This window comes from Varroa jacobsoni, unplaced genomic scaffold (genome assembly GCF_002532875.2).
Source record: "Varroa jacobsoni isolate VJ856 unplaced genomic scaffold, vjacob_1.0 scaffold_1268, whole genome shotgun sequence".
NCBI lineage: Eukaryota > Metazoa > Arthropoda > Arachnida > Mesostigmata > Varroidae > Varroa > Varroa jacobsoni.
The window spans coordinates 1-13946 of NW_019214170.1; the positions used below are offsets into that span (position 1 = coordinate 1).

Genomic DNA, 13946 nt, shown 5'->3' on the forward strand with positions numbered 1-13946 from the left:
AGATAGGATTAGTAAACTGTCTTTTATTGACACGTAAAATTTCTAAACGACGCAGAGATGTAGAACGTTTAAAAAGATCGTCGAGCCCAAATAATTTATATGTGTGCAGACACAAAGTGGCATAATTGGCGCGGTTTGCAGTGCAAAAGCTACACCGCAGAGAAATATAGAAGCGCAGTGTTTAGAACGTAAAGTCTAGGTTTCCAACCAGTCTGCGTCCAACGAGAAAGCGTCCTTCGACGTCCGGTCATTTGATTACTCGAAATATAAGCAATCGAATGTCGATTCGGATAGAAATGCCTAGTATAAAAAGAAAGGAATATACTTGTGTCATGTCCACGTGATTCCCCCAAAATTGACTTGAGTGGATTGGAAATATACCTCGTCCTTTTATAACTGCAGAGGCCTGCATTTATAAAAGGAGGAACGGGTCGATACTCGGACGTTTTTCTTTACACATCATAAATAGTGCAGTCAACATCATTTCGTGGTAGCTCATGGTAATGCCAGTGTGAAGCTTATTAATGAAATTAGTTTAAAGAAAAATCACTCGAGTAAGTATTTTAATCTTTGTTTTATTATTGTGCATCGTTGTTGTTTTTGACGCTGCGTCAAATCTTTGTTCCATTTGTCGTTCATTTGTAGTTCGTTTGTACCATTCCATACTTCTTTATTCTTCGAATTGTCTTCGTTTTCGCCATCACGTTTCTCTCTCCCATTCACATGGACATCGTACAAGACTAGAAAATGTAATTAAATCATTATCAATAAATTATTACCTTTTTATCTTAATACATACAGTCATATTGATGTTATCTCATTCATCATTACTGCAGTAACCAAAGTAAGACACCGAGGAGACTGGATCTTTCGAGTAGCCTTGTGAATAATATACGCTTATTTCGATTTAGTTTAAGTCAGCAACCGTATAAAAGGTCAGCACGACTACTCATGTTACTCTTTATTATTTACTTGTTTTAATGTAACTCGTCTGGTACCGGCTGGCAATAGCGCAGTAAGTCTGAGCCTGTCGTCTTAAAGATGTCGTCCACGGACAACGCATGATTCCACGATACGCGCAGAATATCGAGATTAGATATTTACATGCTTTGATTTTACACTGGAGTTTCCTCGCACTGACACGCAAATAGAATTTGCGCGACGTACGAAAAACTCGTCTCCTTCAACGCATTATATTACTCTTTCTTTCTCCCCTTTCATCTCTTCATATGACTTTCGTTATGTGTATAGCTGATTAGCGTCCTATAATACGCAGGGCGAACGAAGCAGGTAACCTAACGTTATCCGCCTTCATCACGCCAGCGTGAGTCACCACCACACAGTCGGTAATTAACAGATTTTCGTTTGACTACATGAACGTATCCGTATTCGAACGTAGTCAGATCATTGCAAGTGTTCGTGTTGCAAAAATTTGTGAGTTTATCTACAAAAATTTACATTCACATGAACTCTCTGTGCGAGGTTGGCTGATCATCGTGCTGAGCTACTCTTGTACGTGGGGAGGGTTGTTTCAAATTTCTTCAGAATAACCCTAAAGCAGTGGTAATCTTTAGCTTATTGTTCCAACAGTAACTGAACCGTTTGATTCCCTCCAGGGAACAGCAAAATATCTGTAAATGGTCCAGCTTCTTCTGAAGGGTTTTGTATTCTTTGGGGCTACAGCTTGAGAGGTTTGTTGTTTTCTTCATCTCATTCCTTTGTTTCTCTTCTGTTCGGTATAATTTCATAGTTCGTACACAGTGATTGACTTATTTAGATGACCATAATCTGGAAATTGACACGGTCGTTGCGAGCGTCGATATTACGGGCACCTCGAAGACCACACGAAATGCGCAATTCAGTTTTCAACGGTAAATCTTCGAAGCGGAGCATAACAAGCAGTGGCGATGCTCGAGCCGACCGCGGGAAGAATCGTAGCGGGAAGCCTCGATATGGAGAATAGGCGACTCGAACGTTACGACGATTCTCGCAAAGGCACTCGAGCTCAAGTAGGTTACTACCTGCGTTATCTGTGGTATCTGAACTGTCGGATGAAGCCAATGGTACTGGGACGAAAGCAGGATCGGGACGCAAAACGACTGCCACACACGGCTCGCCTTGCCGATACCCGAATTGCTCCTCTGCGGTGCACCCGGGTTGGACCGTTTGAATTAACTGGGACGGGAATGCCGCATCCCTAGCTGTAGCATTGTACGCGCCGACCAATGCTAGCAAGTCGGAGAGCTGCGCAGCTTGTTCGGCCGACTGCGTGGGATTACGTCGATTAACGATGATCACCTGCGAACGGTCGACAAGATCAGTGGGTGCGGGAACAACAGAGAGCGCTCCGGAGCCTATTCCTGTTGCCATCGCATTGCCGAAGATGTCTTCTGAGAGCAGTGCCGAGGCACCACCCTCAGTGCGCCCGCCGAAAAGGACCAGTATTACAATACAAAGCGCCGTCAGCATCGCGATCAGTACGGACGAACAGTAGACAGCACGCATTAACGTCTGGCGGGATGAAACCGATGAGGGCAGTTTCGAGTACAGGCTGTTGCAACAAAAAAGTATTGAACAAATAATGAATGCCGACCATTAGAAATGATTATTTTTAAGCTTCCTTACTGTAGTCAAAAAGGTACAATCTTTTTGGTAAACAAAATGAATCACATATTTTTACACAAACGTAAAGTGAACGTATCATATATATCTATATTCAGCGGTCAAGAAAATGGAAAAATCGTTCTGCTGATCAGTATACCTTTCTTTCTTATTTGGTGGAATGGCATGATGAATCACTGTTGTTGTCGTCGTTAGCGCTGGGCAATATGGCGAATATGGCGGTGGTGGAGGATTGTTAGCTGGGTTGCATCCATTAGTAAGCTGGCGGGTATCATTTTCTGTCGAAGTAGTAACGTTGGGGTCTCCGCTCATCCTAGAGGCGATTCTAGTCGAGCTGGCCTCCGAGGACGTCTCTTCCAGGTCCTGATAACCATTCGGATGATGTCCTTGAGCATTCAACTGTGGCTGTGCAGTTGCTCCAAATGACTGCTGCTGCTGCTGATGTTGTTGATGTTGCTGCTGCTGTTGTGAGCTAGCCAATGAACTGCGAGATTCACTAAGTGTAGGAGATTCTACCGGGCGACGGAAACGTTCGAGGTCAGGCGGAGCCACTGAAGTATGCTGCGGAACTCGAGCCTGAGAATGCGAAGTCTGCGTTTGTTGTTGAGGGTAGTACGCCGATAAAGGCGGCATTGCTGCTTCATTCGACATCATACTACCGGTGATGGTGGGAATTGCGGTAACTGTCGGACGGGACATGATTGCTGACGAAGGGGTCGCCGATGGTTGGCATGGGCACTAAAAAAAAACCAAATAGGAGAGACTGATTTAGTAACACCGAAAAACAGATTTATATAATAAGGGTCAATAGCAAACGTTGAGACGGCCCTAACATGATGATTATTTAAATTGTTTAGCGATCAAACGGTCTCAATTATTAATGTTATTAAGATTCTAACGGAGAAGTTCAAGAGGAAAGTTAGTTTGGAAAAATAATTTTCGAAAGCAACTTTTTTATGCGATTCTCTAAGTGCTCCTAAGTGTTAAATCCTTTGCAAGAGAGTCTGAAAAACGTTTTGCATAGACAGATGCATTTTTAAAATTAATCGAAAAGATTCACTATAATTGAATTTTCTCCAATTATAGTTTTGCATCTCCAATATTTAATAACTTTCATGTACATAAAAGCCTAATTATATATGCGTCGTAAGCATCTGTAGGAGGAGACACGGCACGAACCGGCTTGAGTCGTACCACTGTGCAGCTTTAGGACGTTTCTCCTGTTGGCAATGAAAGGGCATTCACGTCAACTGCACAGAACATGCCGCGCTTGTGTTCTGCTGTCTGTTTCATAAGGTACACTATAGCTACTCGCGGGCCTTACGCACAGTACATATATATATATAAACAAGTAACTATGTGGCACCGCTTAGCTTTACGATGAAGTCGCTGACCCTGATGGTCAACGGTGTAATCGGTACACACCGACAAAACGTCACGTTGTTTAGAGAGGAGACGACACGAAGCCGGTATTTGCGTTTATATGCAGTGCTTTTATATGGTTACATGGTTTCGTTGATGTCGCGAGAAACTGCGTACCGTAGAACCACGCTCCCATCGCTCTGTGAAGTCCAGTTAGAGCCGCTTTGCCTCGGCGACTCACCTAATCGAAGCTCAACCCGAACCAGTTCATTCATGCGGTGCAGACCTTGGTTTACGCCGGCCCCTTGACCCAATGGTCTACTCTGTGCTTACGGTACTGCACCATAATTGCAACAACAGATGCTCGTAGATGGTATGGAAAACAACCACTGTAGGCTCAGCGGCAATAGCTTTTTTACAGGTTGACGCCATAGGATAATAAAATGGGGCGGTATGTAGCCCAGCTATAAACCTGCTTGTCCAGTCTGACAGACACCCGCACACATAGCGATCGGGCTGGCTGTCAATGCGAATATCAGTAGAGTAAATGTGTAGATATTCCAAATCATTGATTCAACAAGCTACGGTACCAGCGGTGGGACGTGCTTCAGACATGCCAATCTATCTATGTTTTATCGACGTTTTATGCCGTTGATTACTTGATGACCTGGTCTTTGTGAACATCCATATTTCGGTGTAGACTGGTTGTATAATTGCATTTTCTGCGGCTTGCACATGCAGTACATTCACCGACCCATAATACTCAATTCTAACGCAGACTTACAGGCGGATTCCGACACGTCACTATGATGCTAAATATCTGGCAACAATGTTTATATCTAAAATTTACGGCGGGTCCACCGGCTTTCCGCTTCCTAACACAATGACGTTCACAACAATGCAGTAAAGAAAGCTAGAAAGGTCCAACGCAGCTAGACCACAACGATAGCAACGGCCACGGGATGTAAGTTTGAGTTTGTTCTCTTTTTCAATGTCCGATTATTTTGTCTTTGTCTATATTCACCTCTGTCTATTCACTGTTGAGCGAGAATCAGAATGAACAGCCATGAATACAAGGCTGCGTCAAGTATCCAGCCCCTTTAATCCAATCTTGTGTGATATGCATATATCAACTTAAATTTATGTTCATTAAAAGTTCATCAAAAGAAAAGACTGCAGTGAACGAAGAAGTATGTATCTTCGAAGGATTCAGATAGAAAACAGTCAACTTTTCAAGTTCAGTTGAGTGCCAAAAATCCCAAAAGGAAGTAGGAGATTTAAGACTGCACAAGCGTCTGAGTGCTACACGAAGTTCCATGTTGATACTTTCTTTTTTATATTATCATTTTCTTGAGCAAGTACCAATATTTAGGCCTATCGAAGCGATGTGAGATTTGTACCGATGCATGTTTCACTTAGTAAGCATTTTTTTTTCAACTCACATCATAAATGCTCTTTCGATCTGTTTGGGGACGTGAAAGACGATCGATAATTATTGTGATGTTTTGGATTTCCAACAAGATACTAACGGCTACTGCTGCATCGAGCAGTAATATCGACTATTACTTCTACATTCGTGGATTCCCACCCAAATGCTGTCACATCTTACTAAAAGTACGTCAAACGAACGAGCCAACAACATGTTTATTCAATAAAACCCACACATGTATGTGCGCTCCTTGGTTTGTCTGCGCCTGTGTGAGCCTTTTCAAAAACACGGCGCATCGACCTACAAAGTCGAGATGATCGTGCAATATATCGGTGAAGTAAGAAAAACATATATGTACCTTGCCAACTCCATTAACTGTACACCTATTCACTAGTTATTCGAGTCCCTCCTGCCGCCCCCGCCAAACCGATTTTGGGCTCACGGTGAACACGATTTGATTGAGTCGAGAAACTGTTGGCAATGAGTACCGAAAGCGTTAGCGGTACTCGTTCACTTGTTTGTGCTTGCTCACCATTGCTTCGTGTCTGTAGGTTTGTTGTATATGGGCAATTCGTGATGGTTTGTTGACGTCGTGGCACCTACATCTGATTCTATTTCTATCTATTTAAGTTTTATTTGATTTCGAAGTGGTGCGGCATGAGCGATGCACAGCAAAAGCAGTAGACAGCCCACAACAACTATCTTGCATGCTTCGTCCCAACGAATGGCCGACCGCACGATTCCATCTCGCCCCTCCCCATCTGTATTGCCTGCTCTTTCTCTCTGGCAACGGTTGGGCTTGCACTACATGATACATCAAGATAGCAAAAATCTATGCCCGTCATGGCACAGCCTGTGTTCCTAGTGTGTCATTTAAAGAGGCGATTGTGATGATAGCAGCAGAGCTTGCTATAGTGCACAAAATGTAAATCGTGCTGATAATCGTCCAGCAAGGATCTACGAAAAATATAAAATCAAGTTGAAAAAACTTATTGCTTTTTTATACCGCTTTTCAATCCAGTTCTATCCGCTAGTTAGCTTTGCGTCTCCTTTCTAGCTATCAGTCCGCTCTATCTGTTTCTCTCGCATTATCCAATAAACAACGATTAGCCAGGCAGCTAAACACGGGCATGCATACATCTCGTACTCAAACAGAACTGAAGCCGTTTTCCCCAAAATTTGTTTTTATTTTATTTGTTAGCAAATCATTATGTCGAAACGCCGAAAGAATCAACGAGGACGAAGAAAAATAAATTTTTCAGAATAGGAAAAATAGATTGCTAGCAATGCAAAAAACGCCGAAGAGCAAAAAAATCGTGTTTATACATGCAAAGCCGATCACTCTCTGGTTCTTTCTCCTTTTGCCGAAAATCACTTTTGCTGCAACCTGTTGTTGTAAATGGAGGGTGCCGCCAAAAGCTTAAAGTTTCCTTTCCGTGCGCTTATTTTTCCATCTTTCGGTACCGTTTGCGTTAAAGAGCCACCACGGCCAAGCTTTTATCACACGCAGCAGCGTCTAGTTCCATCACAAGCGACAACAATATTGTTCTTGCCTCTGTCTAAGGAACCAAAATAATTTATAGAAGAAATAAGCGCCTCTTTCTTCTTCATTGTTCCCTAGTCGGCGCGCTTATTTTCGAGATTTCGAGACTGGAAAATAGGAAAAAGTTTATTTCGTTTTTTATTATCACTATACAAGACGATAGTAGTCAACGGGTGCATGAATGGTCGCGTGTCGGCTGCTACCAGTTTGCACTGGGCTATCTTGGCTACGTTCTTCTAGAGCTAACTATGGCAACTATCGCTTCTACTGTCATGAACGAAATTCAAACAATAGGCAACCAGTTACTGTCAACAAGGTTCGCTTGACCCATATAGCAAAAATTTATAACTAACAATGTTCAACATCGAATACACTCCCAGAAACCTAGTATTGAGCTAGTGACGAATGATTGTTTGGTATTCACAACAGCTTTATTTGCCTTCAATCTCTCTCATTTCCTATTACTAAATATAAATTGCTTTAATGACCGTAATATAAAAATGTGGATTAACTACTGTCATTCATCTAAGGGGGTACTTATTAAAACGGGATACGTCGCCCAATCTTCGAGTGATGTTTTCGAGGTGGGTCATACCAGTTATTGCTTGTCTCACGGTAGACACATCCAAAAACGTTCCTGAGAGAAAGAGTGCGTGAGGAAGACTTTTTGAAACTTGGGAATTCGTTCAGGGCTGACCGTTCTCGCCCGTCATTGTCGTCCCATACGAATGAACGAGGTTCAGCGCGACTTTATTCTCATTTGATATCAGACCACAGCGTAGGCAGAGCGACAACGAAAGAAAGAGCCAACATTGACAACACCCAAGAGGGTTTCCTAGTGCGCCTGTTCTTTGATTTCGCTGTTCTGCTGAGCGACCGTCGCTCTGCAGATGAATAACATCGTAGTATGTACCACCGTATTGCAACTGATTTTTTTGCCAAAGCATTTGAGAGTGTAATTTTTGTATTGGTGGACGACTACGCTGGGCTGAGCACAGACGACGACAACAACAACCACAACACCTTTAACCCGGCAGTAGCGCAATTGCGCCCTTGTCGGCGAGTTTCATCAGCAACGAATACACACACAGGGACACAGTTATCTATTATATAATACTATACACTCTGTCTGGTGGTACACACCAAGTGCGATAGTGGGGGAGACGTCTCATTTAGACGATATTCATTGCTGAGGTCCAGAAAAAGCTTCGTGTTCATCTGCTGCCTGATCTTAGCCTCAAGGCCGATTGTATTGTAGTGTCAGTAGTGACAGTAACCGCGCCGTCCATATCAGTATATGTATAAAATCTTCTTTGGTTTGGTTCATTCTGCCGTATTCATAGTTGTTGTAACACGACCATCACCTTCGGTATAGCCTAGACGATTTGTAGGAAACGATCTGTATGTAGGTAATAATGTGTCGATGTGGCCGTATGTCCGGGAATTCAACAGGCAACTATTTCTCAGGCCTCTCTCCATTGTATTGCAAAAGTTGTAGCGATAATCAGCTCAACAATCGCTTCGATAGTAGGCAGTGAAGGTTGAAGTTGCAGTTCAGATTAAGACTGGCAGCATATTGTAACTGAAGCCGCAGTAGTCCAAATTCACACCTACTGAGACACATTTGAAGGGGTAGAGCTCAGCTTGGTGATAACCTGCTCTGCACGTCAGAACAGGCGGTTTTCCAGTTCAGTCCATCGTTTGCGGCGTCAACTATGCATCAATTCACAGACGTAGATTCTACAGGTATAGAAGAGCTGAACCGTCGACAGGTTTGGAAAAATGTAGGCAAAGATCGGGCGTGTTAGATGCCCGTGCGGACATGCACAACACGGTTGTTATCGATAGAAGAAAAACTATCTATATTATCACAGTTATTATTACTATAACTATTATGGTTTCGTGGTATTACTAATATGGTAAGATTTATAGAGGTATGGTCTGGTGGTTGCAGAGCCATATATATATATATATATATATATATATACATATACGTGGTAGTATTCCCGCACCCTTCAATTCTTAAACGTAGAAAATAGCCTTCACGAGTTCAGCCAGTCTCTGCTAAATCAACATGTCCATAATCGCTAGCAGTAATACATCGCTATGATTAAGAAAAGCGAGGGGTGATCTGCAGTGTCCAAAAAAGAAGTCTTCGCTAGCCAGACATCACACCCCTATGTATCTAGCAAGAGAGCGGCAATATATGTGACTAGTATGGAGCCAAGCATTCGACAACTTTTTGTGCTGTCTTACTGTATCGTAGCGCTGCATAAGACTGCGTGAGAGCATGAGAATTCGGCGGCGAATAGGACACATATCTGTGAATGTTGAGATCAAGCCTACAGAAGCCGGCGTCAAGAAAGGTCGCTCTGCATTTGCGCCTAATGCGGTGCAGGGATGCAGCGGAGTAGGCTATGACGAATTCAAGAAGTACCCAGCTAGACAAGATATACAGAGGGCCAAAGCAGGCGGGCGTGCCATTGCTGCCTGTGCTTGCCTCACCCAATGCTGTTCTGCGCCAGTGAGCTCCGTTCAGAGTAACGGAATCAGTGCGAGCAATCGCTACCCCTGAATTGGGTGAAGCGGGTGAGCAAGCGATTCTTCTCAAATGCCCCGTGAGAAACAACACTAACGAGGGACGACCATCACAAGAAGAGAAATACCAAGAGGACGAAGGCGGTTGTAAAGAAAACGAAGTTGTACAAGGTAAAAAAGCAGGCTCGACCCTGGCGAGAAAAAGCTGAGAAGAACAGCGAGCTAGGCAGCATTAGCAGCAACGGTGAAGAAACGGAAAACGTGTATAGTCTTCCCGGCTATCCTGTAACGACTACACCGGTGGCAACCACTGATGTAGTCATTACAATAAGCACTGATGAAGGTGAAAAAAAATTAAACGTATCAGACTGGGCTCAAATGGGGGGGGGGGGGGGAGGGATAACAGAGCGGGAAAACAAAGATGTCAAATCTCTAATACTAATACCCACTCGCCCTTAGAGAAAAAGGAGCAAAAATTGGAACGGTAGAATTAGAGGAAAAGTCGGCACATTACCGCTTGGTATAGCTTGCCATTATCACATCATTTCGAATAAACGACGAATAAAGCACAAAAACTATTGGTGAGTCACTGCCTTTTCCCCTTGCTATGCAGTAAATTGGGACCACATTATGATTCAACTTGCAATACTACTCATGATGATTCAATAGCATACCGCTCAATCTATGTACATGGAAATAAAAGTAAAAAATTTGTCTAGTAGCAATAACGGTAATGAACGACAGTGTTTCAAGGTGATTCATGTGTGACCACACTACGTGTTGTCCTCATAGCACACTTAGCTCTATGGCTGACACATACAATGCGGCGATATCTAGCAGAAGCGGTTCTAACAATTCAAGGCTTGGCAGTATTACGTAATAATGATGAATTCTCAAAAGCCTCTAACACAGAACGAACTTATTAATGTCACGACGCGATAGAAAAGCCAGCCTTTTATTCAGAAGCTCCACCATAAAGGGCGGCTTTTAGGTGGCAGGGACTTCGCTTAGCGGCAGCAAAGGCAAAACCCGAAAAGCTTTGACGGCGGTGAGTTTGTGGAACTGAAGCAGGGTGGGGGCGTTGCAGCCGTTGAAAATGCGTTAATACCCAGACACCTCAATGTCTCCTCTTGATTAGGCGTGCTATCGAGCTGTGCTACAGGGGCGCGATCAAGAGTGCTCTATTTTTCGAAACGTGAGTAAAGACTCCTGCCTTGCTCCTTACTGCACGCAGGCATTATGTGGAGTCGAGTAATGCAAAGGGCCAACGAAACATATAGAAGACCTTATACATCCACTATTTATCTGCACACATTGTTGCTCCTGTAGGCAATAGTCATTCTGCAATCTAGCTTTCTCTTTCTCGTTGTCTGTGTGCGTGTGTCCATTATTCATAACTTTTCAATTTTAACGACCACGACGCCGTGCGCTGCAAATAGCGCGGTGTCTTTCTTCGCATCTCATCATTTTGCGTCGGCTACTGAAGCAATGCGGTCCGCGTCCCGTTTCGCCAAACTTAGTTTCTATATGAGTGAATATCTGTGTGTGTGTGTGTGTATTTTGGAACTGCGAACCAACTCTGAATAGATTTTGTTTTCACATTTACAGCAAGCGGCCAGAGGTGCGTAGATTGCGATGATTCTTTATCTGGTAGCAACGGTGACGGTCTATTATGTTGGTTTTGGGATCGAGTCTCAACTATACAAACAAAGCTGTTTTTATTTCTATCGTCCCGAGGAATCTGGACGTGCATTCTACTGGCAACATATATCACTGAAGAGTTAAAAAAATTTAAGCTCACATTTTTGGCCTTGTAGTCTCGTTTATCCTCATTGACAAATTGAAAGCTTGCCTTCTGCCGGGTCGTATTTATAGTGACATCGCTTTGAGCTTACTAAAAATTACGCGAAACGTTCGATTGACACTGAGCGAATCACACGTGAGCGTTGGGCAGAACTGCTTGTGATTTGCCTGCCACCGATATCGGCTTAACGTCAGAGAGTTCCTTAGGCCTGGAAACTCCAAAAAGCATTATTAATTCCGAGAAACTTGTCGGGAATAAGTGATAATATTTAATACGCTTAGCAACAGTAATAATAACGAGACGGTGCAAAGCGAAAAATTCCTTATTGTTATTGTTGCTACAGCTGGAGTCACTGACATTAGCTGGCCGATAACTCGGGGAAGGAGCGATCGCTTTTTGAGAGGGGCCGAACATAATGACGAAGACAATCTTTTTTCACGCGTCGATGGTTGTCCTTGTTATATATAACAATAATGATAAATAACAATTCAAGGGGCAATCCATGTAGGTATATGGATAGCATTACTTTAGTTGTGTCGGCTCCTTTTCTACAAGAGACAGGCACAAGCGCAGGTAGCTGTTAGACCTGGTGGTCATAGCTGTGACGGCGCGATTTAAGGCAAGCATCGCTGGTTGGCCTATTATCAATGAGAATTTCTACTCAAATTCTTCCCATGGTCCAGGATACGACTCTAGTGGTCACCGTTGCTGTTGCGATCGACGTTCAGTGCCTTTCTTGATACGGCTTGGAAATGTTAACGGCCATTCACAACGAACATAGCTTGTGCTGACGCAAATGTACACACATCGGCAGAAACGCTTGCACATTAACAGGCCCCTTATATCTAGTGATAATACTAATAACGGCGATAGTAATGATATCGTTCCAATATGCTAATGCTGGACGCCGAGGCTCGTGGTGATAAGTTGTGCTGTAGCACCAGTACTACTTTAATTGTTGCTTCTCGGCGCTTTTGTCTGACTTTTCACTCTTTCCCTTTTTTTCACCCTCCCGCTCGTTTTTTCGCGTTCAGCCGAGCTCTGTCTTCACTTAGTAGAATTATGATTATTTTTGTTCCTGTTTTCTTATTACGTTTACGATCCGTCGGTGGTTGTTTTGCGGCGTGTAATTATCCCTCTTATGGCACTTGGCTTGCTTATTCTTATGTCACGTTTCTAGCGGCAGCGGTTAGAAGCAGTAAGAGTAACTATAACATTATTACCAGTTGGAAAAGCCGAACGCTGCCTGTCTAAATATGGCAACGTTTGAACACAAACAAATGCTGCCATAGTTGGTAAAACTCGCACAGACGATTTGTGATGCTGATGGTGCACCTACCCACCTACCAAAAGATAAAAGTCGACCATCAACACCCTGCTTTATACACGCACATACCCACCCTTTCACCCACACAGCAGGCAAACAACCACTCATCGTCGCTAGCACTTCTACTATTACTCCGGCTGTTATAATAATGAGAATACGTGGAATAACAGTAAAAACATTCAGCAGACGCGAACATTCTTAGACAGGCAGGTAGGCAGGCAGGCAGGCAGACAGGCGCAGATGGCAACAGGTGGCAGCCGTCCTTAATAGCGACGCAATAGCGTCCTGTCTGGCCGCCCGTCTGCTTTATCCCTTGTCACTCAGCTAGCCGTGTTCGTCATTTAGCAGCAAACCGTATTAAAAATACCTAAATACGCGTCGGCAAGATTTCAAGTTAAACTTTGCATCACGACATGAGAGAAGCAACACTTCCACAAACAGATATCCATCTAGCGCAATACGGGGCGCGGTGCGCCGTAGCATTTACTTAGTTACGAACGACTCTAGCGGGCTTTGGCAAGTTTGGCGCTAGCGAGGAATCACCTTCATTTTTTGAAGGTCAATATGAAACAAGATCATTCCATCGTAACCCTCGAAGTTTCGTCTAGTCGTGAACAGAAGTATAAGTAGTAGTAGTAGCAGGAGTCGTAAGTGGCGATGTAATTACAATGTGGAGTAGTCATCGGGTTATGGTCAAAATCACAGCCTTGAATTATATTTACCTATATTTTGATACTTATCTTTTTAATCATATATAATTTCATAAAATTCTGTTACCTATCCAGCAATGACAGGCCAAGTGACTAAGATCAATGGTTTTTATGCGTACTCACATAATTTTTTACGTTTTCAACTAACAGGCGGATAAAAGGGCTTGCTCAATTGACAGTTATATTGTCTCAAGCGCCAATACGTTCTCCTTATCTTAGTTTATCAACGATATTTTTAGAAGTTATATATAATATTAACTGTATCCATTTCCCGAGTAATGAAATAATAATTCACGAGTGTTCACTCATGTGATTGCCAGATCATTTCAACTGACACATCTGCACCGTATTCCCCCGAAAGACAACTAAGAAAGTAATTCCGCTCCGTCAGCCTTTGCGAGTCACTGTCTAAGCATATACGCATTGATTTTTTCCGCCTAAACTACTTCAAACACGGCTATATTGTACATGATAATAGCATGTCAATCCCTTGCTTACGTTCCCTCAGGAGATAAGTTAACGCCAGGGGGGGTTCCGTTCCTTTTGTTATGCTGACGCACACGAGCGTTATTCGATAGCTACCCCAAAAGACAGCTCAAAAGCCTCCAGCA

General features: G+C 43.3%; 1 protein-coding gene across 3 annotated transcripts in view; it reads right to left on the bottom strand.

Annotated features, from left to right (window-relative positions):
* Nucleotides 1-555: 555 nt before the first annotated feature.
* LOC111268243 (uncharacterized) overlaps nt 556-13946 on the bottom strand; it is a 49412-nt gene continuing 36021 nt past the window's right edge. For 2 of the 3 annotated variants that reach the window (XM_022847102.2, XM_022847101.2), the window contains exons 2-3: nt 2762-3360; nt 556-2551 (exon numbers count right to left, since the gene is read on the bottom strand). In XM_022847102.2, coding sequence (XP_022702837.1) covers nt 1774-2551; nt 2762-3360 — 1377 coding nt within the window. In that variant the 3' untranslated portion in view covers nt 556-1773. The remainder of the gene's footprint in view (nt 2552-2761; nt 3361-13946) is intronic. The other variant, XR_002685082.2, reaches the window with a different exon arrangement.